At 35.3% G+C, this 26,739-nt stretch overlaps 1 protein-coding gene across 2 annotated transcripts in view; it reads left to right on the top strand.

Moving 5' to 3' along the window:
• Positions 1-26,739, top strand: part of PKN2 (protein kinase N2) — a 139,540-nt gene that overhangs the window by 56,063 nt on the left and 56,738 nt on the right. For both annotated transcript variants that reach the window (XM_078072793.1, XM_036099453.2), the window contains exons 3-6: positions 10,022-10,176; positions 18,177-18,294; positions 18,611-18,756; positions 18,845-19,058. In XM_078072793.1, coding sequence (XP_077928919.1) covers positions 10,022-10,176; positions 18,177-18,294; positions 18,611-18,756; positions 18,845-19,058 — 633 coding nt within the window. The remainder of the gene's footprint in view (positions 1-10,021; positions 10,177-18,176; positions 18,295-18,610; positions 18,757-18,844; positions 19,059-26,739) is intronic.

Below are 26,739 nucleotides of genomic sequence, written 5' to 3'. Positions count from 1 at the left end.
TGTTGTTGATATTCTAGTTCTATCATTTTATCTTCAGTTCCACAAATTAGATCTGATTATTTTATATAGTCATTGTTGGTTTTTAATTACCCATGTTTATCATTTTCCTTTTTTTTCTCATTCTACTTTCCTGAATCTGAGATTTGCATATTTTATCAACTATGGGAAGTTCTTAGCCCCTGGTTTGGTTTTTTTTTTGTTTTTTTTGTTGTTGTTTTTTGGTTTTTGGCTTTTTTTGTATCTTGCACCTCCTATATTCCCTCTACTCTTTCATTTTGGAACTCCAGTTAGATGCATGATAATTTCTTCAGATCTATCTCCATTTCTCTAATACTCTTTCTACCTGTGTCCAGTTTGCTCTAGAGCACATATATTGTATTTCTAATTTCTGTTACATATTTTTTACTACTAGAAGTTCTGTTTTGTTAATCTTGGTAAAATTTTGATAGTCTCTTGTCCTGGTCATTCTTTTGATACCGTTTATGTTGAGTTTTACGTATTAAATATACTTTTCCACATTCTGTATAAGATAATGACAGTAAGTGAAATTTTTGCAGTGCTACTCCTGTAGCTTTTTTCTTCACTCAGGGGGAATTTTTTTCTACCTGAGCTTTGTGATTTCTAATTGTGTGCACATTTTCACTGGAACTTTATCTGTGGGAATTCTTTTAGGTCTGAATTTATTTATTTATTTATAGATTTATTTTAGAGAGAACACAGAAGCGGGAGGGGCAGAGGGAAGGAGAGAGAATCTCAAGCAGACTCTGCATTGAGCACGGAGCCTGACATGGGCCCAATCCCAAGACCCTAAGATCACAACCTGAGGCAAAACCAAGAGGTCATCCAACTGACTGCGCCACTCAGGTGCCTCTAGGTCTGAATTTTTTCAAAGAGGATTTGCATTTCTTTTGGTAAGATGCCTGGAAGCATTATCAACCTGGGGCCCATTAAAATAAATTTTGGGCACCATATAGATAGTATGATTTCCTGTGTCAAACCTAGATGAGGGCAGTAGGAATTTTTAAAGGTTATCCATTCTCCTTTCCCACAGTCATCCCAAGCCAAAGGCAAGTCAACAAATAATTCAGCCATTATGGATGGCACCTTATGAGCTGTCTGTCTTTAATTAGGTTTTTTCTGATTTCATTGCCCACTTTGTAGGTTTCCCCCACAGCGTTTTCTTGGATTCTTATTATTGATGAGAGCTTAGCAAGTCTCTTTTTATCAAAAAAGCAAAAGCATTCTCCGAAAAACAAAGCTACAGATGTCTACTCATATCTGCCCTGGAATTGGGTCACATGTGCCATGTACTGCCTTCTCCAAGTGAGACTGAGAAATTTTATTTTTTTTCCCCCTTAACTTGCCTCTTATTTTAAGCAAGAGAAGAGATTGAGCATGGAGTATGAAGTTAGTACTTACAGATTGCAAATATTTTCTAACTCTTTATTTTAGCTATCTCATAGCACTTTTTTTGTTTTTTTTGTTTTTTTAGAGTGGGGGTGGGAGGGAGAGGCAGAGGGAGAGAGAGAATCTTAAGTAGGCTCCATGCCCAGCATGGAGTCCGATGCCAGGCTTGATTTCACAACCCTGAGATCATGACCTGAGTGGAAATCAAGAGTTAGATGTTTAACCTACTGAGCCACACAGATGCGCCAGCACTTTAAATTTTACAGGTAATTATCTTTTTAAAAAATTACTTTTGGTGAAATTAATTCCTTAAGATGTTCTCCATTTAATATAATTTTCAAATTTATTGACATAACTTACGATGTTATCCATTTAAAGTCAGCATATATCTGTAGTAACATTCCCTCTTTCATTCCTCATATTGGTATGTTCTCCATTTGTCTTCCTTGACCACTTTTCTAAGATTCCTCTTGTTCTTATTCTGCCCCTTCACAAAAAATTAAAAAAAGACTTTACTGATCCTTTCATTTGTGTATTTGATTTTATTTTGTTAATCTCTACCCTAATCTTTAGTACTTCCTTTCTCTTGTTCTCTTTGGAATGACTTGGCTATTTTTTTTTTAGACTAACTTGAGACAGATGGTTAGAACTTTAAATTTATTCTCTTCCCTAATACATGTTTTCAGGGTTACAAATATCCTCTCAGTATTGCTTAACTGCATTTTCCATATGTAAAATTTTTTAAATTTATTTTTCTTGATATATAATTGACATGTAACATTGTATAAGTTTAAGGTTACAACATGTTGGTTTGATACATTTATATATTGCAATATGATTACCACCATAGCATTAGCTGACACCACATCATTGTCATCTTTTTTTGTGGTAGGAACATTAAGATCTAGTCTCTTAGTACCTCTGATGTTTATAATACAGCATTGTTGTTTATAATCACTCTGCTGTGCTTTAGATCTCTAGGACCTATTTATCAGTTCCAAGTTTGTACCCTTAAACAACACATCCTCAATTTTCCCACCCCCAGCGTCTGGTAACCATCATTCTACATTCTGTTTTATGATATCTCAGCTTTTTTAGATTCCACATATAAGTGATATCATACAGTATTTGTCTTCCTGGGTCTGACTTACCTCACTTAGCATTTTGCCCTCAAGATCCATGTCACAAATGGCTGAATAATACATATTCCATTTTGTGTATGTGTGTATACATATATACATACATACAGACACACCCCACATCTTTATCCAGACTACTATTGATGGATCTTTAGGTTATCTTCAGATCCTGACTATTGTAAGTAAATGCTTCAGTAAACGTGGGAGTGCGTATATCTTTTGGATATGGTTTTATTTCCTTTAAATATATACCCAGGAGTGGCATTGCTGAATCAGGTGGTAGTTCTATTTTTAATTTTTTGGGGAACCTTCATACTATTTTCCATAATAGCTAAACCAGTTTACATTCCCATACATGGGTTCCTGTATCTCCACAGCCTTCAAGGACACTTGTTACTCTTGTCTTCCTCATGATTGAATGTCTTTTGAAAAAATGTTTATTTATTTCCTCTACCCATTTTTAATCAGATTTTTTTCTTTTTTTGCTTGAGTTGTGTGGGTTCTTTATATACTTTGGATATTAACTCCTTATTAGATAGATGACTTGCAAATATTTTCTCCCATTCTGTATATTGCTTTTCATTTTCTTGATTGTTTTTTGCTGTGCAGAACAGATTGAGTTTATTTTTGCTTTTGTTGTTTGTGCTTTTGGTGTTATATCCAAAAAACTATTGCCAAGACCATTGTCAAGGGCTCTTTCCTACATTTTCTTCCAAGAGTTTTATGGTATCAGGTCTTACGTTTAAGTCTTTGATTTACATTGAGATACCAAGATTTGTCTGCCTATTACTGAATGCTAATGTGGAGAAGACTGCTCCCAGGTCCTTTGGCCTGGTGTTGGATACCACAAATTCCACAAAGGCACTTTTCTTTATAGATGGATGTCTAATTTATTGTTAAAAGTGGGGGGGGGGGTACAAAAAGGAGGAACATCTATGACACCATGATGCTGATATCACCTAAAGTTTTGATCAGTTTGAGATATTTTCTCATTTTCATTATGTCTGTATTGTCTCATGAACTAGGTTAAAAGTGTATTTTTTATTTATTAAACATGAGGACTTTCCAGTTATCCTTTATTTATTGATTTTTTTTTTTTATTAATTACCCTGTGGTCCCTTGAAATTTGCTGAGACTTGCTTTATGTTCTGTGTGTGCCAAAAAAATAATGCATATTCTCCAGTTGCTGGGTGTTATTCTTAGTATGTTTATAGGTTAAGCATTTAACTGTGGTGTTAAAATCTGCATCCTTACCTGGATTTGTGTCTACTTATTCTATTAATTACTAAAAACATTGTTAATACTTAGTGGAATGTAGAGTTGCTGTTTTCTTTTTAATTCTATCAACTTTTGCTTTCTTTTGTGGCCATATTTTTGAGGACCTACAAATTTAGAATTATCTTTTCAATAGAAGGTGACTTGAACCTTCTGTTGCTGTGAAATGAGTTCCTTATCTCCAGTAATTTTTGTGCTGAAAGTGTCTTGCCTGTTATAGTTTGGGGTTTGGGATTATTGATTGCATGGAATATCTTTTTTCTACTCTTTTACTTTCAGCTTTTCTATATTACTATGTTTTAGATATGTCTTTTGTAAATAACATGTAGTTACATTTAGTTGTATTCGTTTTTACCCAGACTAATCTTTTAATCAGTGTAAGATCTTTTGTCTTTTACCTAGATCATTAGTCCATTATATTTAAATAATTACTGATACATTTGGGTTTATATTTTATGCTTTCAGTGTTTCTTTCTCTCTTCTTTCTTGGCATTTTTATAGTATTTTTAAACATCAGTCAATTATTTTGGAAATTTTGGTTAATTTGGACAGTATAAAATGCATGCTTATCAAAGACTACTGTTAATCACTGTTCTTACTCATCTCCATACAATTCAGAGGCCTTAGGATGCCTCCACTTACCCATATCTTGACTTTTTATTGTTGTTGCCTTATTTTTTATTCTAGCTTTCTTAAAACCCTTACATGACTTTTTTATTGATTTTATATAGTCATTTACAGTTTCTCACATATAAAACATTTTTTGTGCTCTTCATTCCTATTTCTCTTCTGATATATCGATTTGTACCACACTTTTAGAGTTTTCTTTTTAAGAGTTTATGTTTGTGACATTCTTTCCATCTTGGTAGTGTTTTAGTTTTTTTCTTCATTCTTGCAAGGTATTTTCACTGAAATTACAATACAAGCTTGATAATTATATCTTATAAAGAAACTATCATTCTGGGGGCGCCTGGGTGGCTCAGTCGTTAAGCGTCTGCCTTCGGCTCAGGTCATGATCGCAGGGTCTTGGGATCAAGCCCCACATCAGGCTACCTGCTTCACGGGAAGCCTGCTTCTCCCCCTTTCCCCCTCATTCCCCCTGCTTGTGTTCCCTCTCTCGCTGTGTCTCTCTCTGTCAAATAAATAAATTAAATCTTTTAAAAAAAAAAAAGAAAGAAACTATCATTCTGTCTTCTTCTAGCTTTCATTGCTATTTTTGAAAAGTCTGCTGTCAATCTACAGTAGCTTATTTAAAGGTACCCTTTCATTGGCTGCTCTTAAGATTTTCTTTTTGTCTAGGGGCACCTGGGTGGCTCAGTCAGTTAAGCGTCTGCCTTCAGCTCAGGTCGTGATCCCAGAGTCCTGGGATCGAGCCCTGCATCGGGCTCCCTGCTCAGTGGGGAGTCTCCTTTTCCCTCTGACTGCCGCTCTGCCTACTTGTGCTCTCTATCAAATAAATCTTAAAAAAAAAAAAAAAAAAAGATTTTCTCTTTGTCTTTGATTTTTTGAAGTTTTACCGTCATGTGTCCAGGTATGGACTTTTCCCCCTATATATATATCTGCTTGGAGTTGATTGGATAGCTTGAATTCATGGATTGGTATCTTATAAGTTCTGAAAAATTTGTCATTTTTCTCTTCACATAATGTCTTTGAATCATTTTTCTTTTTTTCTCCTGAAATACAGTTAAGATATATTTAGATTTTGTTTTGCCCTCTGTGCCTTTTAATCTTTCATTTTCTATTCCCTCCACCTCATTTTTAAACTTACTTATTTTTCAGTACTAGTCTGCTATTTTTCTGTGTCAATTTGCTGTTAAACTATTCCATTAAAATTGTTAAATCAAGATACTTGTAGTCTCGGGGAAAACAGACATGAAAATAAATCATTGTAATACTGTGTAATGTATATTTCAGTGGAGGGAAGAAAATATACTTTGAAGACATTGTTAGAAAGGGCATCTGATCAGCTTGGGGGATGGTTAGGGAAGAAAAAGGTAATGCCTAAGCTGAGTTAACAGTGGTATGGAGGAAGACAAGTACATTGCATTTTGGGGGATAGAAAAAGATTTTTTTAAAGCAAACATTGAATTTGATAAAAAGCAGTAATGGAAAGTTAGCTAACTTCAGCATAAAGCTTTTAATGCCTAGCTATGAAAGTGGGACTTTATTTGGGACCTTTTTGATCTAATATATAAACATATTAAAACCTTGTTATTGAGTTTTATGTAACAGATTATATTTCAAATTGTATGATAATGTTTAGATGGTTAGAAGTACAAATAATTCCTGTAATCTCTCCCCCCCCCCCCCCAAACTGGTTTGGTAATAATAGCAAATAGATACAGCAAATGGAGATTTGACATGAGTCTTAATCATGGGGTATGGTTTTTTAAAGTGGCAAAGTATATACTTAATAGATTCAACATTTGATCTTCTTAGAGTGGAAAAGTAATTTCATCTTTCAGAAGTTTTTAAAATTGCCTTTTTGAAAGACGAGAACATTAATAGGGAGTTCCGGCTACCCCTGTTTTGAAATATGTTTTACCATGAAGAAAAGTGTTTAACAAATATACTGGCAACCATATGTTTTATAATGCTGTAATTTACCATAACCTATAAGAAAGGAAATTGGAGAGAAGAAAAGTAGTTTGTTAAAAGGAAGAATAGGTGAAATCTGAGGGGACATCAAAATGTTTCTCTGATTTCTAAATGAGTAAAAAAGTGGGCTTTATAAAACTAGACATATCTAAGGTTAAATTTCTGCCTTGGCATACACTTTTGTGACTTTTGCAAATTACTTGATCTCTGTAAGTTTTAGTTGTTTTTATTTGTAAAGTGAAGTTATATTACAAACCTTTGTGAGTTCCTTTGAAGATTAAATGAGCAGAAATACCAGCTACTTAACTGTGCCCTGACATGTAATTTTGTGGAATCCTAAACATTGGCCTAAGCACTATACAGGCTTTATCTTCACAAGAACCCCCAATTTGTGGCTGAGGAAACTGCAACACAGAGATGTGAAGTAAGTATACGATCAAAACCACACCAATAAGCAGTAGCCACAGGATTTTAACCCAGGCATTCTGACCTCCAGAGCCCGGGCTCCTAATCATTATGTTATTTCTTATGTTCTTACAATCCTTATTAAAACTGAGGACATACTTTTCCATAAAAATAGTGTTAGATTTTATAATATTATTACAAATTCACAGACTATTATAATCAGTATATCTTTCAGTGTCTTAGTATAACCTGTTTTAATGTGCAAGAATTTCTTATATAGCTTCTTTAACAGTTTATAATCTAGCCCTTGTGTAAATGCTTCCAGAGACAAGGGATTTTATTACATTTTAAGGAATCTATTTATTAGATAACTTAAAATGTAAGGAATTTTCTCTTTGTGATAAAAATTTTTATCCTCACTACCTTTATCTGTTTGTTCTAATTCTTTGCCCTGTGGGGAAATAGTAAGTGGATAGACAAATATTTAAATATTTAGGCAAGAATCATTTCTCTTTCTCACCCTAGGCTAAACATGATCAGCTGTTTTACAGAAAACACATTTCCATACTTTTCTCAACTGAGAGCCTTCTGTGAATGCATCCCAGTTCTTTTTTTTAAAATGTGCTTACTATAAATTAACTTTATATGCCAAATTTTATGTGACTTCAATTTCTTACAAGAGTCTTGTGTCATTTATGTTAAAAGAAAGAAAGAAAGGAAGGAAGGAAAGAAGAAAATCTTAACTGTTCACAGATTGAGTCTACCTAACTTTTTAGTCATTACTATGATGTGCAATTCATTTATGGACTCAACAGGAGATATGCTTACACTTCATACAATGACTACTCCTAGTTAATGTTTATTAAATATTTACTATGCACCATGCCCTTTCCTAAGCTCTTTACACGTAATTTATTAAATCGCAATAACCCTGTGAGCTTGATGCTATTTTTACTGTTTAACAATAACGACAATGAGGCACAGAGCTGTTAAGTAGCTTACCCCCTATTATATGGTTTGTACTAAATCTCATTTCCAAAACTGAGATTCAGACATAGGTACTCTTAACCACTATGGTACATATGTCTTAGTTCAGGCTGCTTCAACAAAGTACCATATATTGGGTGACTTAAATAACAGACATTTATTTCTCACAGTTCTGGAGGCTGAGAACTCTGAGATCAAGGTGCCATCAGGGTCAGAGTTCTGGTAATGGGCTTCTTCCTGGTTTGCAGACAGCATCTTTTCTCTGTATCCTTACGTGACAGAGAGAGACCATCCTCATGATCTAATTACCTCCCAGAGGTCTCACCTCCAGTACCATCACATTATGGTTTCAACATATGCATTTGGGGGGACATAAACATTCTGTCCATAACAATATGTTAAGTAGTTCATTTGTGAGCCAGATCTGGAAAGTTGTCTATACTTAATATTAGTTTTTTTTTAATAAGACTATGTCACCTATAGGGGCGCCTGGGTGGCTCAGTCGGTTAAGTTACTGCCTTTGGCTCAGGTCATGGTCTGAGTCCTGGGATCGAGCCCCGCATCGGGCTCCCTGCTCTGCCAGGAGCCTGCTTCTCCCTCTCCCACTCCCCCTGCTTGTGTTCCCTCTCTAGCTGTCTCTCTCTCTCTGTCAAATAGATAAAATTAAAAAAAAAAAAAAAGAATATGTCACCTATAAAATCAGCTTTTGGAGCAGCTTATTATAATGTGGGGAATTCAGTTACAATAGAAACCTTTTTTGAATTTGAATCTCAGCTAGTAACTGTGTGACTTTGCCTGTTTCCTGATGTGTAAAATGTGGATAATATCTGTCTCAAGATGTTATTTTAAGGATTAATATGCATACATATACATATTTGTGTGTGTGTAATTATACTGTTACATATGTAAGTATGCATACATGCAGAGTCTAGTATAGTTGTTTACAAGGTTTTTAAATGGTAAAAAGGCAGCATAGCATAGCAATTAACAAGGTAGACTTTGGTATGGAACTGACTTGCTAGATATATGACCTTGGGCCAGTTTCTTAACCACTCTGTGCCCTAGTTTTCTTTTTCTATAATATGGGTGCAGTGCTCATTATAGGGCTGTTTATGAGGATTGATGAGTTTATAGAGCACTTACATCAAGACTTACACTTTGCAATATAGTATGTAAATGATAAAATGGTATTTTATATCTGTAACTAGCATAGCACCTGTATTTTTGCAAGTTAATTAACAAATTATGTTGAATTGTTTTTAAACTCATGAATTTTTTTAAAGGAATATAAAGCCAAATGTAAAACAGTCATTAAAATCAGTTGGTCATACCATCTTTTATTGCACTTAACCCTTAAGCACAAAGGTTAAGTAACTTGCAGTTTAGACAATTTTCCAGTGATTGCCAAGTTACTTACAACTAAACCAGGTCTAGTACCCTAGTCTTCTAAGTTGTTTTTTTTATAAGCAAGGGACCTAGGGTAGATAAAACACAAAATGATGAACTTCAATATGAATAATTTTAGTTATACGGTAAAATTAGTAGAAGTATTTTAACAATAATGGATTACCCAAAATAATTAGAAGGTTCTGTTCAAAGTTTTTGTTTTTATTTTAAAATAGAAGTACCACTGTATGCTTTATGAGAAACCATGGACTTGAAGTTTTAGATATCCCCCATCAGCAATGTGGTATCAATCAGTATCCTTGAAACACTTTCCATTGTGACTGAGCATCCTCCTAGTAGAAAACAAATGTGAAATCCTTTATGTGTATGTTTAAGTTATTACTATAAAGAATGGTGACATTATATTCTATTTACAAAGATTTACTTTAGAGGAATCTGTATAATGTTTAAATATGATTTCTTCTTTAACCAATCAGGTAATAAGTAGAGGTTTAGTTCAGTTGTTGAATAGACGAGTCAAATTATTTAATTTAATTTAAACATAATAGTGTTGGGAAAACTTGGGACAATGATCTAATTCAGTTTCAGACTCAATGCATCCCTGGCAGAAGATCCTGCAGCTCTACTTGAACATTTTCTTGGCTTGAATTCTTGTATTATCTGTAAGCATAAAGAGATTCCATTTAGGTGACTTTAAGCTCATTTCAAACCTTATAATTCTTTATTCTTTGAGAATATTAACTTTTAATTTTAAGCAGCAATTGGTCCTAGTAAGTAATTTTAACATACTATTTAATTTACAGATTGCCCAAGGACTCCAGATACTCCCAGCAGTGACCCTCGTTGTTCCACTAGCAATAATAGATTGATGGCCTTACAAAAACAATTGGATATAGAACTTAAAGTAAAACAAGGTGCAGAGAACATGATACAAATGTATTCAAATGGATCTTCAAAGGTAAGTACTATAAATGTACGTGTATACAGTCAGTCCTCATTATTTGCAGATTCCATATGTGTGAATTCACCTATCTGATAAAATTTATTTGTAAACCCAACATCAATACTTCTGGCAACTTTCACAGTCATTCGTGGATATGCACAGAGGGCTAAACAATGTGAGTCATCTGATGTGCATGTTCACAGCTGAGATCAAACAAGGTGCTCTATCTTCTATTTTAAGCTCTTACACTATAAACAAGTATCCTTTTCATGGTCTGTGTATACCACAGTTTTTGCATTTTTGTGCTTACTGTGATTTTGCTGTTCAAACACTGTACTACTAGGATTTCTAAGACCATTTTAGCCTCCAAATTTGAAAGTATTGACAGTAAAACAAGTTAGAAACAAATAGTTTTTAAAATAATATTTTTAGGGGCACCTGGGTGGCTCAGTCGGTTATGCATCTGCCTTCAGCTCAGGTCATGATCTCAGGGTCCTGGAATCAAATCCCACATCAGGTTCCTTGCTCAGCAGGAAGCCTGCTTCTCCCTCTGCCTGCTGCTCCCACTGTTTGTGAGCTCTCTCTCTCTCGCTGACAAATATATAAATAAAATCATTTTTTTTAAAAATTGCTTACTCCTACCAAAATCAATCAAGAAAAAATTTAGCTATATGAGTAAAGGGTAGACAGGAACTCTCCATATTTGCAGCTTTCCTGTGAATCTAAAATTGTTCTAAAACAAAAAGGTTATTTTTAAAAAATTTAGACTCTAATAAGTTTTCCATCACTATAGACAGGCTTTTAGGAAAGGACAAATGGAAAGACAGGACATTCTAGTGGTAGTGATTGTTTGGAGTAGAGCTGTGGGTTCTTGGGGAATCTGGAATGGGCATATAATTCCTAATTGAAAATCATTTTATGGGAAGCAGTTGTTACTAATAGGAATGTGTCCTTGTTCTGTGGTATAATGTAGAAGAGAAAATGCTGGGGACCACTGAACCAGATTGTTTTAAAGGTTCTTTCCAATCTAAGGTTCTATAATTTCCCAAAAGTCTTAGAAAGGTGGACTTACAAAATTTACCTTGGTATTCTCAACTAATTTAAAGATCTTGCCTTTGCAAATTAATGTTTCTTCCATATTTTAATAGATATTCCCTAAGTAATATCAGAATAAAAGTTATTAGGTTATGTTTTGATTTTGTTTTGTTTTATTTAAGAATTTGAAATAGGGGGCAGGGGTGGAATTTTAACTTGGAGCTATGCACCCTGCCTACCCACCCAAAGAAATCTGGGAAGATAATGAAAAGAGAGAAATGTGTATATGTTAATAAATAAGATTTTTAAAGCTTAATAATGAAAATTAGATTATATGCCATATTTCAAATGAATTTTTAAATTATTTTTAGAGACATATATTTGTTTCTACTTGATATATTGCTTATATGATATTTAATAGCGTATTTTATTAACTTTGAACACTCATGGTGGTAGAGTTTTTTTCTGTGTTACTATTTTTAGTGTTGACTTTTAGTTTTGAACATATTTCATTTTTATCAAATGTTATTTTGGACTTTTTTTGTTTCAAGGCAAATACTATGTTGTGGAACTGTGAATGCATCATATTATGCTGGGTGTTTTAAAATTAAATTTATTCAAGAGCACGTGGGTGGTGTAGTTGGTTGTGCCACTGACTCTTGGTTTCGGCTCAGGTCCTAAGAGCAGGGTCTGCTTGGGACTCTCCCTCTCTCTGCACGTTCTCTCTCTCGCTCTCTTGCTCTCTTAAATAAATAAATCTTTAAAAAAATTAAATTTATCTAGCTACCACCCTCTGGAGTAAGTTTTTTAAATACAGTTGATAGATTAGATTGAGAGGTTTATGAACCCTTTGAAGTTAAAGAAAAAGTGAATGTGTATGCTGATAGATGGATGAATGAGAAGGCCATAGGTTTCACTGTATTCTCAAAATGGTCTGTAATTACCCCACTCCACCCCCAATTTGAACAGGTTTATGGAAATACTAAAAGTAAAACAGATAGATAACTTATGATAACCACAGGTCCAAAATGAATGGAACTATGAGCATCCTACTAAAACAAGAGATAATTTTCCAATAGCCTTTTATTTTTTTTAAGATTTATTTATTTATTTGAGAGAGAGAGTGAGTGGGGGTGGGGCAGAGGGAGAGAGAAACTTTAACAGACTGTGCTGAGTGTGGAGCCCAATGCGGGGCTCAGTCCCACGACTCTGAAATCACAATCTGAGCCGAAGCCAGGAGTCGTATGCTCAACCGACTGCACCACCCAGGCACCCCAGTAGCTTTTTACTTTTAATTAGGGGATTTATTAATTTGAGAAGGGGCAGGTAGAGGTCCAGCTGCTATAGTCTCTGAGGTAGACCTGCTAGTTATTTCTGTCTAGATTTGGTCTTGTTTTCATTTCTCATCTTTAAATCTCTCATTGGGTCAAAGTGTATCTCTCTGAGATTAGGGAAAATTGTAAATTGAAGTTATGTGGAATATTAATTAATTTGTGAAGGACATAACAGTAAATTTTGATGGGCTCTGGAGTATAAATGTAATAAAGTTAATGCCTTATAATAGGTACTTAACAGATAATATCCCACTTTCAAAAGCTCCACTATCCAAAAAGGAGGTATCATATGTAAATAATTACAATATATAATAGTGGTATGTTCAAGTTACTTTAGAAACAGTGGATAAGAGGGGTGCCTGAGTGGCTCAGTTGGGCGTCTGCCTTCTGCTCAGGTCATGATCCCGAGGTCCTGGGATCGAGCCCCATGTCGGGCTCCCTGCTCCGCGGAGAGCCTGCTTCTCCCTCTCCCTCTGCCTGCCACTCTGCCTGCTTGTGCTCTCTATCTCTCTGTCAAATAAATAAATAAAATCTTAAAAAAAAAAAAAAAAGAAACAGTGGATAAGAATCACTTAACTGCCAGAAGAAATCGTTACTTAATATGAGATTTGAAGGATGATTTGGAATTGAAAAGGGAATTACTTTCTAGGGAAGATGATGTGGGTAAACCCAGCAGATACAGAATAAGGTACTGTTGAATAGCATGGCTTATTCTAGGGAATGGAAGTGCTTTTGTATGACTGTAGCAGAAACTCTCAACTTATTTCTTATCCAATATATCTGAGGTAGGTAGAATACACTTTTAACAGTTGCAGTCATCTTCAGTGGAAGGCCATGCCCTCATGGGCGAACAAATCTCAATCTCCAGAAAAGCACATTTATTTTTGGGAAAAGTCTTCCAGGTGATTCCAACAAGAATTTTTTTTTTTCTGTTCCCCACCAGTAGAGCTTTGAGTGAGGTATAGTGAGAGGTGTAGCATAATTGAAAGACAAACCAGATTATAAAGTACTTTGGACAAAATTAAGCAGTTAAGATCCTATCTTATGAGATACATGGAGCTACTGAAAGACTTTTAGCAGAGTAAATACATGATCAGATTTAAAGTTTAGAAAGTTCACATTCATCTTTCTCAGACTTGAAGAATTAGTTAGAGAAGGGTCAAATATATAGGCAGCAAGGTTAAGTAGGCTTTTGTAGGAGTCCAGGTTAAACATGCTTCATTCCTCTTGTAACACAGTGAAAGCAAAGAAGGCAGAGTCAAGCTATTTGGGTAGAATAAATATGTGGTGTCTTGATATGAGGAAGAAGGCTGAGTCAAAGCTGATTCTTGGGTTGGTTATGTAGGCAGATTGGTAAATGGTGGTGCTCTTCACAAGGATAGGTAATTCACGATGGGGAGCAATTTAGGGACAGGGGTAATGAATTCAGTTTGGTGGTAAAAATCATCTTCACGACTCTGGTTATTGGATTCTGTATGACAAAATTACTACCCCAAACACATCATAGCCAGAGTTGTCCTTTTAAAAGCCAAGTCAGATATTTTCACACTATTGTTTTAGAACCTTCTGTTGGCTTTCTGGCATGCTTAGAACAAAATCCAGAGTCCTTATTGTGGCTCTGCAAGTTTATACGTGACTTAACCCTGGCTACCTTCTGATTTTATCCTTTCAAACACTTTTTTCTCTCTCATCACACTCTAACTCTATCAGCTTTTTTGCTATCTCTTGAACATACCAAGCACACTCTTACCTCAGAGGCTTTGCATTTACTGTGTCTCTGCCTAGATGTCTCTTCTCTCAGGTACTTTTCATGCGGCTTTTTCTCTCACTTCGTTATAGTCACTTCAGCAAGCTCTTTACTACTATCCTGTGTAAAATATCAGCCCCTGTGTCTCCTTATCTCTTTCATTGCATTACTACTACCTGAAATTATAATTTACACAATTTCTTTATCATCTTTATCAATATTAGAATGTAAATTTCATGGCTCTAAGTAGCACCATGGGTTTTCAGAATAATCTGAGGGCTTCATAAGCCATGTCGAAGAGATGTTTTCCATTGATGTATGCAGATGACAAACTAAGCTATTTATTAAAATATGGGGTTCTCGTTAACCTCTTTAAATGCACCCAGGTCTTTTCAGACCTTTTTCTCATTTGAAAGTATCTAACCATCTATCTTAGCCTCACTGTCCTCAGTATTCTAGTCTTGATATAGTCCAATCTCATCTGTATTAACAGCCCATAAAACCTTTCTGGATTCCCTCAGCTAAAATTGATCCCATCTTGCTTTGATTTTCTTTGGCTACTTTAAACATTCTGACACATACAATAATTATTTGTATCTCTTCAATAAAATTATAGGTTTTTAAAGGTAGCATCCTAACTGATTAATCTTTGTATTTTCACTGGATGTGACCACATTTAATACATGTAAAGTAAGCCATAAATATGTGATGGAAAAATAAAGATAATGATTGGTTTATTTATTTCTGAAATCCATGTGTGATATAGTTTGTTGTAATGGTCCCACTATGACTTTCAAAACAATAATGGTTACTTTTTACAAAAAAAAATATTATATAATTGGAAAATATTGTAAATTTTTTAACTTATAATTTAAAAATATTGTACATTCAAAGTATAACAGGCATTGTAGAGTGCTGAGTACCAGTAGAACCATATGAAATTGCTATCTTTTTAGTTCCAAATTAGTCAGATATTGGCATTTTCATATGATTCAACCTAACATACATAAAAATCTTTCCAAAGCCTTAACATAAAAGCCAGTATTTCTGTAATTCAAAACCAATTCATATACTTTAGACCTACCTGTTTCTTGCTTTGAATATATTAGGTGTTCAGTAAAAAATCCATTGCATTTCCTACAAGCATAAAGCTGACCATAAACATTTATTGAATGCTGGAAAGCATAAGACTGACATTAGTAACTGTAAATTGCCTGTGACAGGTAATATCCATTGTCAGTTTTAAGAGCCTCCATCATACTTCGACATCTGTGCAGATCTTTTAAAATGAACTAATGCTCTTCTTTGCATGTTGAATTGAAATAGTTAAGAAAGTATTTCCAAAGAAGTAAATGACAGAACTGCTGTCTTCTCACATGATGATAAAAATAATAAAAGGAGTAGCTTAATTGAAAAGCATAGTATTATATAGTTTGCTTAATATTTATACATTTATACTAGGACTTCATTGAAATAAGATAAAATCATTTTTATTACTCTAAAAGAGAACATTTTAATGCCAGTCAAGTTCTAGGCAATATGATTTTAGTTTTATCTAATGCTTACAAATCTCCATGTTTTAGAGAGTGGTATCTTCATTTACATAATTTCTGCAAGAAACCTAAAGCTTGTGGAAGATAGGTAACTAACCCAAGGTTAAAAATACAGTTAAGATTTGGCCCCCAGTCTATCTGATTGCAAAACATATTTGCCCCATTAAATTAGGAGTTTTGGAATACTAAGTTTTTCCTCCTCCGATGAGGTCTCAAAGAAATAAAAAAGCTATTTCAAATCTTCAGTTTGTCTAATGTACCTAATACTGGAAAGGAAGAATTAAAGTAAAAATAAAGTATTTTCATTTTAAATTTGGAAGGTGAATAGGTATATTCTTAAAAGCATATATAATTAGTCATAGCCGAACACCAAACTCAAGCAAGTATTTTTAACGGTAAAGCAGAATTAACAAATACAGTGTGTGTGTGTGTGTGTGTGTGTGTGTGTGTGTGTGTGTACTTGATGGTGTAAATTGATATTTAAGAGAATTATAGTAACTCTATTGCCCAGCTCCGTTGGTGTAAAATCTAAATATTTAATAAAGAATGAAATCTGACTAGAAGATCTTAAATTGATCTTAGGAGCAGGAAAGAAATGGAAGAAAAATATGAAAATAAATTTGCAAACTGCTTTTTCTCCTGCTGTGTATTAACCAACCTAGTTTGGTATTTATCATAAAATATGTCAGCTCACTTTTTTCCTTATATAATATCAGTATTGTCTCTCACCCCACATCTTCATCCTCCCCTTTATTCAGTGTTAGAATATACTGTGTGTGTTTTTATTGAAATGATGCTGCACACCTGATGCTTATTTCTTAGTTTCTATGCTTGAACTCTTCCAGAGAATATAGGTTGATTGTATCCTATTTTATTTCCAAATCAGTACTGACTGCCTTGGTGATAAAAGTAGAGATGCTTAAATAATAAGCAAAAATTGGCCTTTCTTGTGAATAAATGTTTCCTAACTTGATGCATAGTTTTGTTTATCATTTCTTTTTTTGTGGATTGAAGACTACTAGACTTTGACAACTGATATAACTAAGCAGGAGATGGTATTAACTTATGTTACTTGTTGAATATGAAATTTTTGGAAGAAATTGCTGTTTTAGTTTTCTATGGCTGCTGCAATAAATCATCATAAATTTAGTGGCTTAAAACAACGTAACTTTATTATTTTACAATTTTGTAATTGAGAAGTCTCATGGATCTCAATGAGCTGAAATGAGGCATTGGCAGGGCTGCATTCCCTTCTGAAGGATGTAGAGGAGAATTTGTTTCCTTGCTCTTTCTAGCGTCTAGAGGCTGCCCACGTTTCTTGGCTTATGGCCCTCTTCTTCTCAGTCGTTGAAGTCAACAGCAGTGGGTCCGTTTCTTCTCACATTACTCTGCCCTCCTCTTCTGCCTTCTCTTCCACATTTAAGGAGCCTTGTGATTACTTTGGGTCCACCTGAATAATCCAGGAAATGATCTCTGTATTTTAAGGTTGGACAATTAACAACCTTAATTCCATCTGCTGTCTTAGTTCCCCTTTGCCATGTAAGGTAACATTCGCAAGGTTCTGCGATTAGGACATGGACATCTTTGGGTGGATCATAATTTAGCCGACCACAATTGCAAAAATGGTAAGTTTTTCGTGACTCTCCATCAGTAACGTTCATTGTTATTGGAACTAAACTAAGATATGATAGTGACATTATTTCATTTAATTCACCTTTCTTGAAGTTAAAAGAAATAACAGAAGTTTACTCACTATAATTTCCTTCCTTGCTTTATTGAGGTCTTATTTTTTGACATTCAAGAATTTCAAGAAACCTTTCTCATTATCTCACCAATGTTGACAAATGCTGTTTCTTGTTTCCTTTATCAGATTTAAAGGAACACAAATACCATCTAGGATTAGTTATTTTAAAAATTTGCCAACATATGTGAAACTCCGTAAGAGTTTGGGAGAGGAAGTGAGGCATCTATCTGTCACAATGCCTCTGAATATGAGAATTATTGACCATGGTATGGGAAAATTCTTTATATTTTGTGTAAAGCAGAAAAAGAAAAAGAGAAAATTACAAATGTGAATATGGAGTTTTTTAAAACAATAATAAAATTCACTTGCTTTCTCTCAAATTATCTTATGGAGTTTTTCTCATTTATAGCGCTATCAGTTTGGTGGCTTTTTAAAATAAATGTATCTACAAGTATATTTATATTTAAAATAAGTATATCTACTTACAGTGTTCTTTTAACTCTGTTTTTCACTTGCTGATAATCATTTGATCTTACTTAGAAGCTATGAAAATGTTTTATTTGTCTTTTCATCTGCTTACCTTTTCAAACTTATTTTAATAGGATCGGAAACTCCATGGCACAGCTCAGCAATTGCTCCAGGACAGCAAGACGAAAATAGAAGTGATACGCATGCAGATTCTTCAGGCAGTCCAGACCAATGAATTGGCTTTTGATAATGGTGATGGAATAGAGATAAATTGTCATTCTTATTATTATGGGCATGGTGCTTAATAAATGTTACATAAGAGAGAAGCAGTGGTTCAAAGTCAAGGAGGAGGAAGCATTATGTTTTTTGATCTTTAGTTTTTATTTTTGAGTTTTGATGGCTAAAATGGAAGGCGCTTTATTTCACCATTGTATCTATTAAGTATGTTTATTGACTTAATAACTAACTTTTAAGTTGTAAGAAATCATTTCTTTTCATGAGTTTTAATTACTACATATGAGAATACCAAATAAATGGTTCAATTGCATTTTTTTTTCCCCCCCTCTAGCAAAACCTGTCATAAGTCCTCTTGAACTTCGGATGGAAGAATTAAGGCATCATTTTAGGATAGAGTTTGCAGTAGCAGAAGGTGCAAAGAATGTAATGAAATTACTTGGCTCAGGAAAAGTAACAGACAGAAAAGCACTTTCAGAAGTAATTTTAAATAAATATTTTAACTTAATAAATACATTATTCAAAGAATGTAATTATTTAGATGACAGTTGTCTTTTCCCTATTCAAGGCCCAAGCAAGATTTAATGAATCAAGTCAGAAGTTGGACCTTTTAAAGTATTCATTAGAACAAAGATTAAGTGAACTTCCCAAGAATCATCCCAAAAGCAGTATTATTATTGAGGAACTTTCACTTGTTGCATCACCAACACTAAGTCCACGTCAAAGTATGATATCTACACAAAACCAGTATAGTACACTATCCAAACCAGCAGCACTAACAGGTAGGTTGCATACATCTCCTAATTATTTTTGGTGTACTTTTTTGTGTGTATATCTGGTCCTGGGTTAATAAACGAATAAGAAAGTATACACAGATTTTTAAAACATTGTGATAAGTTACACATAACATAAAATTTATTATTTTAGCTATTTTAAAATATACAATTCAGAAGTATTTATTTACAGTGTTGTGTAACCATCACCACTATGTAGTTCCAGAACATTTTCATCATCCTAAAAGGAAACCCCAAACCCATTAAGTAGTTACTCCCCATTCCCCCAGCCTCTGGCAACCACTGTTGATTTTCTGTGTAGATTTGTCTGTTCTAGGTATTTCCTATAAGTAGAATTATATAATTTGTGGCCTCTGTGTCTGGCTTCTTTCACTTAGTGTTCTCAAGTTTTGTTCTTGTAGCATATATCAGTATTTCATTCCTTTTTATGGTAAATAATATTCCATTGTATGGATATATACTGTTTTGTTTGTCCATTCATCAATGGATGGATATTTGGGTTTTTTGGGTTATTTCCACCTTTTGACTATTGTGAATAGTGTTGTTATGAACATCTGTGTTCAGGTTTTTTTTAACATCTGTTTTCACTTATTTTGGGTATATACCCAGGAGTATAATTAGCAGGTCATGTGGTAGTTTTGTGTTTATATTTTTGAGGAATGGTCAGACTTTTCATTTTATGTTCCCAAGAGCACACATCCGTATCAGCACTTGTTTTGTTTTGTTTTGTTTTTTATTATTGCCATTCTAGTAGGTCCATTATTGGAAGTGGGGTAGTGAAATCTCCAATTATTTTTTGTGCCTATTTCTCCTTTTAATTATGTAATTGTTTGCTTCATGTATTTCTAGGCTCTGTTGTTAAATGCACATATGTTTGTAATTTTTTTATATCTTCTTGATGGATTGACTCTTATCAAAATGTAATGTCCTTCTTTGTCTCCTATAACAATTTTGGATTAAGAGTCTGTTTTGTCTGATATTAGTATAGCCATCCCAGCTTTCTTTTCCTTATTACTATTTGCACTGAATATCTTTTTCTGTCCTTTCATTTTTAATCTGTTCGTGTCTTTGGATCTAAAATGAGTCCTTTTAGACAGCCTATAGTCATGTTTTTTTAATCAGTTCTGCCAATCTCTACCTTTTACTCGAACAGTGTAATCCATGTATATTTAAGGTAATTACCTATGTGGCTATGCAATTCTGATGCTAACTACTTAGAGTTGGGTCAGATTTCATAAGTTAATGGCCTAGTCCCCCACAAGACTGCCCTCCTTTCCAACACAAGTTGTAAACTTGGAGTTTCCCCAACTATCCACACTTTTGACAAACTGGCTACAAATTCAGGGATTCCCACTACCACCTTAGGCTCAGTAATTTTGTAGAACAACTCAAGTCAAGAAAGCTATATGTTTACAATTACAGTTTTATTATTTATTATAAACATAAATTAGAAAAGACACATAAGGAGAGGTCTGGGGGTTCCCAAATGTGAAGCTTCGTAGTCCTCTGCATGTATCACCCTCTTAGCATATCAGTTTCTGTCCTCAACCAGGAATCTCACTTTACTTGTGAATATCCACAGTTTTTATTGTGGCTTTATTATGTGGGGGAGACTGGTTAAATCATTCAGCCACTTGATTGAAATCAGTCTCTAGTCCCCCACCCCTCTCTGAAGGTCAGGGGGTCAAGCTAATATTATATGGCACCAGCCCTCTAATCATATGGTTGTCTTTCTGGCATAACTAGCCCCCATCCAGAAACTGTGCAGGGGCCCACCATGAATCACTTTGTTAGTATAAACCCATCTGAGGTCTGAGGGGCCCACCATGAATAACAAAGACACTGTTATCACTGGGGAAATAACAATGGTTTAAAGGCTCCCTCCTAGGAGCCATGAACAAAACCAGCCAAATTCTTTATTATACAACAAAAAGGCTTACTTCTGCCATTTTGCTATTTGTTTTCTACAGGTCTTAATCTTTTTTTTTTTATTTTCCCTGAATTCTTCTGATACTGCTTTCTTTTGTGTTTGAATTTTTCTAGTTTACCTTTTTTATTCCCTTGTTTCCTTTTCTGTATATTTTTTAGTTTTGTTCTTAGTGGTTACCCTGGTGATTAATATCCTGAATTTATAACAGTATTTACCACTTTACCTTCAATAGCCTACAAAAACTCCACTCCTATATAGCTGCGTCTCCCTGTCTTTAGGTTGTTGTTGTGTCACAGATTACATGTTTATATACTGTGTGCCCATTAGATTACATTATAATTACTGTTTTTTGCATCTGTCTTTTAAGTCATAAAGAAAATAGAAAGAGTTATAAATCAAAAACACAGTAATACTGGCTCTTATATTTACCTGTATAGTTAGTTTTACTGGTGTTATTTTTTCTCCAATTTCAAGTTACTGTCTAGGGTTCTTTCAATCTGAATGACTTATTTTAGCACTTCTGGGCAGATCTACTAGTGACACACTCCCTTAATTTGTGTTTATCTGGGAATCTCTTTATTTTCTCCTTTACTTTTGAAGGTTAGTTTTGCAATATGTGGAATTCTTGATTGACAGTTTTTTCTTTCATTACTTTACAAATGTCATTCCAGTCCCTCCTCGCCTTTGTGCTTTCTGATGAAAAATCAGCTTTTATTCTTACTGAGGATTCCTTTTAAGTGGTGACCTGCTTGTCCCTTGCTGTTTTGTAAGATTTCTCTGTCCTTGGTTTTTTTCAGTTTGATTATAGTTATGTCTTAAATAATAATCTCTTGAGTTTACTCTACTTAGAATCTTTGAGCTTCTTAACATGTAGATTCATTTATTTCATCAAATTTGGGACATTTTCAAACATAATTTCTACACATATTTTTTCTACCACTTTATCTCTCCTCTCTCCTGAAACTCCCATAGTGTGTGTGTATGTATTCCTCATGGTATTCCAGAGGTCACTTATCTCAGTTCACTATTTCTTTTTAAAAAGAACAAATGTTTATTGGTGTACAGACATTTTGGGGGCCCAGAGACACAGAGGTAAACACAAAAGCAAGCATCAGCTTCCATGGGTTTCAGAAATTAGAAGGGTAAGGAAAGCATCAGAAGTCAGAGTCTTCCCACCAGCAAACTCCTATGAGCCCTGTCTACAAACATGAATCATATCTCTCTGGTTTGAACTGTCAAGATTTCTCCCAAAAGCCTGGCTTTAGTAAAGCTCAAAAAGAAGCTTCTCATAAGGGTCTTTTTTTTTTTTTTTTTTAAGATTTTATTTATTTATTTGACACAGAGAGACACAGTGAGAGAGGGAACACAAGCAGGGGGAGGGGCAGAGGGAGAAGCAGGCTTCCCGTGGAGCAGGGAGCCCGATTCGGGGCTCGATCCCAGGACCCTGGGATCATGACCTGAGCCGAAGGCAGACGCTTAACGACTGAGCCACCCAGGTGCCCCCTCATAAGGGTCTTTAAAGTTATCAAGCCAGGCATCAAATTGGTTAAGTCTTTACTTTCATTCTTTTACTTCCTGCTTTTTATTTTCTTTTTTGTTTTATTATTATGTTAATCACCATGCATTACATCATTAGTTTTTGATGTAGTGTTCCATGATTCGTTATTTGCGTATAACACCCAGTGCTCCATGCAGTACGTGCCCTCTTTAATGCCCATCACCAGGCTAACCCATCCCCCCACCCCCTCCCCTCTAGAACCCTCGGTTTGTTTCTCAGAGTCCATAGTCTCTCATGGTTCGTCTCCCCCTCCGATTTCCCTCCCTTCATTCTTCCCTTCCTGCTGTCTTCTTCTATTTTATTTTTTAACATAATGTATTATTTGTTTCAGAGGCACAGGTCTGTGATTCAACAGTCTTGCACAATTCACAGCGCTCACCATAGCACATACCCTCCCCAATGTCTATCACCCAGCCACCCCATCCGTTCCACCCCCCACCACTCCAGCAACCCTCAGTTTGTTTCCTGAGATTAAGAATTCCTCATATCAGTGAGATCATATGATACATGTCTTTCTCTGATTGACTTATTTCGCTCAGCATGATACCCTCCAGTTCTATCCACGTCGTTGCAAACGGCAAGATCTCATTCCTTTTGATGGCTGCATAATATTCCATTGTATATATATACCACATCTTCTTTATCCATTCATCTGTCGATGGACATCTTGGCTCTTTCCATAGTTTAGCTATTGTGGACATTGCTGCTATAAACATTGAGGTGCACGTACTCCTTTGGATCCCTACATTTGTATCTTTGGGGTAAATACCCAGTAGTGCCATTGCTGGGTCATATGGTAGCTCTATTTTCAACTTTTTGAGGACTCTCCACACTGTTTTCCAGAGTGGATGCACCAGCTTGCATTCCCACCAACAGTGTAGGAGGGTTCCCCTTTCTCCGCATCCTCGCCAACATCGGTCGTTTCCTGACTTGTTAATTTTAGCCATTCTGACTGGTGTGAGGTGGTATCTCATTAAGGTTTTGATTTGGATTTCCCTGATGCCGAGCGATGTTGAGCACTTTTTCATGTGTCTGTTGGCCATTTGGATGTCTTCTTTGGAAAAATGTCTGTTCATGTCTTCTGCCCATTTCTTGATTGGATCATTTGTTCTTTGGGTGTTGAGTTTGATAAGTTCTTTATAGATTTTGGATACTAGCCCTTTATCTGATATGTCATTTGCAGATATCTTCTCCCATTCTGTCGGTTGTCTTTTGGTTTTGTTGACTGTTTCTTTGGCTGTGCAAAGGTTTTTATCTTGATGAAGTCCCAATAGTTCATTTTTGCCCTTGTTTCTGTTGCCTTTGGCAGTGTGTCTAGGAAGAAGTTGCTGCGGCTCAGGTCGAAGAGGTTGCTGCCGGTATTCTCCTCGAGATTTTGATGGACTCCTGTCTCACATTGAGGTCTTTCAACCATTTGGAGTCTATTTTTGTGGTGGTGTAAGGAAATGGTCCAGTTTCATTCTTCTGCCTGTGGCTGTCCAATTTTCCCAACACCATTTGTTGAAGAGACTGTCTTTTTTCCATGGGACATTCTTTCCTGCTTTGTCGAAGATGAGTTGACCATAGAGTTGAGGGTCCATTTCTGGGCTCTATTCTGTTCCATTGGTCTATGTGTCTGTTTTTGTGCCAGTACCATACTGTCTTGATGATTACAGCTTTGTAATAGAGCTTGAAGTCTGGAATTGTGATGCCACCAGCTTTGCTTTTCTTTTTCAACATTCCTCTGGCTATTCGGGGTCTTTTCTGATTCCATACAAATTTTAGGATTATTCCATTTCTTTGAAAAAAGTTGATAGTATTTTGATAGGATTTGCATTAAATGTGTAGATTGCTCTAGGTAGCATTGACATCTTCACAATATTTGTTCTTCCAATCCATGAGCATGGAACGTTTTTCCATTTCTTTGTGTCTTCCTCAATTCTTTCATGAGTATTTTATAGTTTTCTGAGTACAGATCCTTAGCCTCTTTGGTTAGATTTATTCCTAGGTATCTTATGGTTTTGGGTGCAATTGTAAATGGGATCGACTCCTTAATTTCTCTTTCTTCTGACTTGTTGGGGCATAGGAATGCCACTGATTTCTGTGCATTGATTTTATATCCTGCCACTTTACTGAATATCTGTATGAGTTCTAGCAGTTTTGGGGTGGAGTCTTTTGGGTTTTCCACATAAAGTATCATATCATCTGCAAAGAGTGAGAGTTTGACTTCTTCTCTGCCAAATTGGATGCCTTTGATTTCTTTTTGCTGTCTGATTGCTGAGGCTAGGACTTCTAGTACTATGTTGAATAGCAGTGGTGATAGTGGACATCCCTGCTGCGTTCCTGACCTTAGGGGGAAAGCTCTCAGTTTTTCTCCATTGAGAATGATATTTGCTGTAGGTTTTTCATAAATGGCTTTTATGATATTGAGGTATGTACCCTCTATCCCTATACTCTGAAGAGTTTTGATCAAGAAAGGATGCTGTACTTTATCAAATGCTTTTTCTGCATCTATTGAGAGGATCATATGATTCTTGTTCTTTGTTTTATTAATGTATTGTATCACATTGATTGATTTGCAGATGTTGAACCAGTCTTGCAGCCCAGGAATAAATCCCACTTGGTCGTGGTGAATAATCCTTTTAATGTACTGTTGGATCCTATTGGCTAGTATTTTGTTGAGAATTTTTGCATCTGTGGTCATCAGGGATATTGGTCTGTAATTCTCCTTTTTGATGCAGTCTTTGATTTTGGAATCAAGGTAATGCTGCCCTCATAAAATGAGCTTGGAAGTTTTCCTTCCATTTCTATTTTTGGAACAGTTTCAGAAGAATAGGTATTAATTCTTCTTTAAATGTTTGGTAGAATTCCCCTGGGAAGCCATCTGGCCCTGGGCTTTTGTTTGTTGGGAGATTTTTGATGACTGCTTCAATTTCCTTACTGGTTATGGGTCTGTTCAGGTTTTCTATTTCTTCCAGGCTCAGTTTCGTTAGTTTGTACGTCTCTAGGAATACATCCATTTCTTCCAGATTATCTAATTTGCTGGCATATAGTTTCTCATAATATATTCTTATAATTGTTTGTATTTCTTTGGTGTTGGTTGTGATCTCTCCTCTTTCCTTCATGATTTTATTTATTTGGGTCATTTCTCTTTTCTTTTTGATAATCTGGCCAGGGGTTTATCAATCTTGTTAATTCTCTCAAAGAACCAGCTCCTGGTTTCATTGATCTGTTCTACTGTTCTTTTGGTTTCTATTACATTGATTTCTGCTCTGATCTTTATTATTTCTCTTCTCCTGCTGGGTTTAGGCTTTATTTGCCGTTCTTTCTCCAGCTCCTTTAGGTACAGGGTTAGGTTGTGTATTTGAGACCTTTCTTGTTTCTTGAGAAAGGCTTGTATTGCTATATACTTATCTCTTAGGACTACCTTTTCTGCATCCCAAAGATTTTGAACAGTTGTGTTTTCATTTTCATTTGCTTCCATGAATTTTTTGAATTCTTCTTTAATTTCCTGGTTGACCCATTCATTCTTTAGTAGGATGCTCTTTAGCCTCCATGTATTTGAGTTCTTTCCAACTTCCCTCTTGTGACTGAGTTCTAGTTTCAAAGCATTGTGGTCTGAAAATATGCAGGGAATGATCACAGTCTTCTGGTACCGGTGGAGACCTGATTTGTGACCTAGGATGTGATCTATTCTGGAGAATGTTCCATGGGCACTAGAGAAGAATGTGTATTCTGTTGCTTTGGGATGGAATGTTCTGAATATATCTGTGAAGTCCATTTGGTCCAGTGTGTCATTTAAAGTCTTTATTTCCTTGTTGATCTTTTGCTTAGATGATCTGTCCATTTCAGTGAGAGCGGTGTTCAAGTGCCCCACTATTATTGTATTGTTGTTGATGTGTTTCTTTGCTTTTGTTATTAATTGGCTTATATAATTGGCTGCTCCCATGTTAGGGGCATAGATATTTACAATTGTTAAATCTTCTTGTTGGATAGACCCTTTAAGTAGGATATAGTGTCCCTCCTCATCTCTTATTATACTCTTTGGTTTAAAATCTATTTTGTCTGATATAAGGATTGCCACCCCAGCTTTCTTTGGTGTCCATTAGCATGGTAGATGGTTTTCCACCCCTCACTTTCAATTTGGAGGGTTCTTTGGGTCTAAACTGAGTCTCTTGCAGACAGCATATCGGTGGGTCTTC

Source organism: Halichoerus grypus, chromosome 5, assembly GCF_964656455.1.
Source record: "Halichoerus grypus chromosome 5, mHalGry1.hap1.1, whole genome shotgun sequence".
Lineage (NCBI taxonomy): Eukaryota > Metazoa > Chordata > Mammalia > Carnivora > Phocidae > Halichoerus > Halichoerus grypus.
This window is presented reverse-complemented; position numbering and strand designations above follow the sequence as displayed.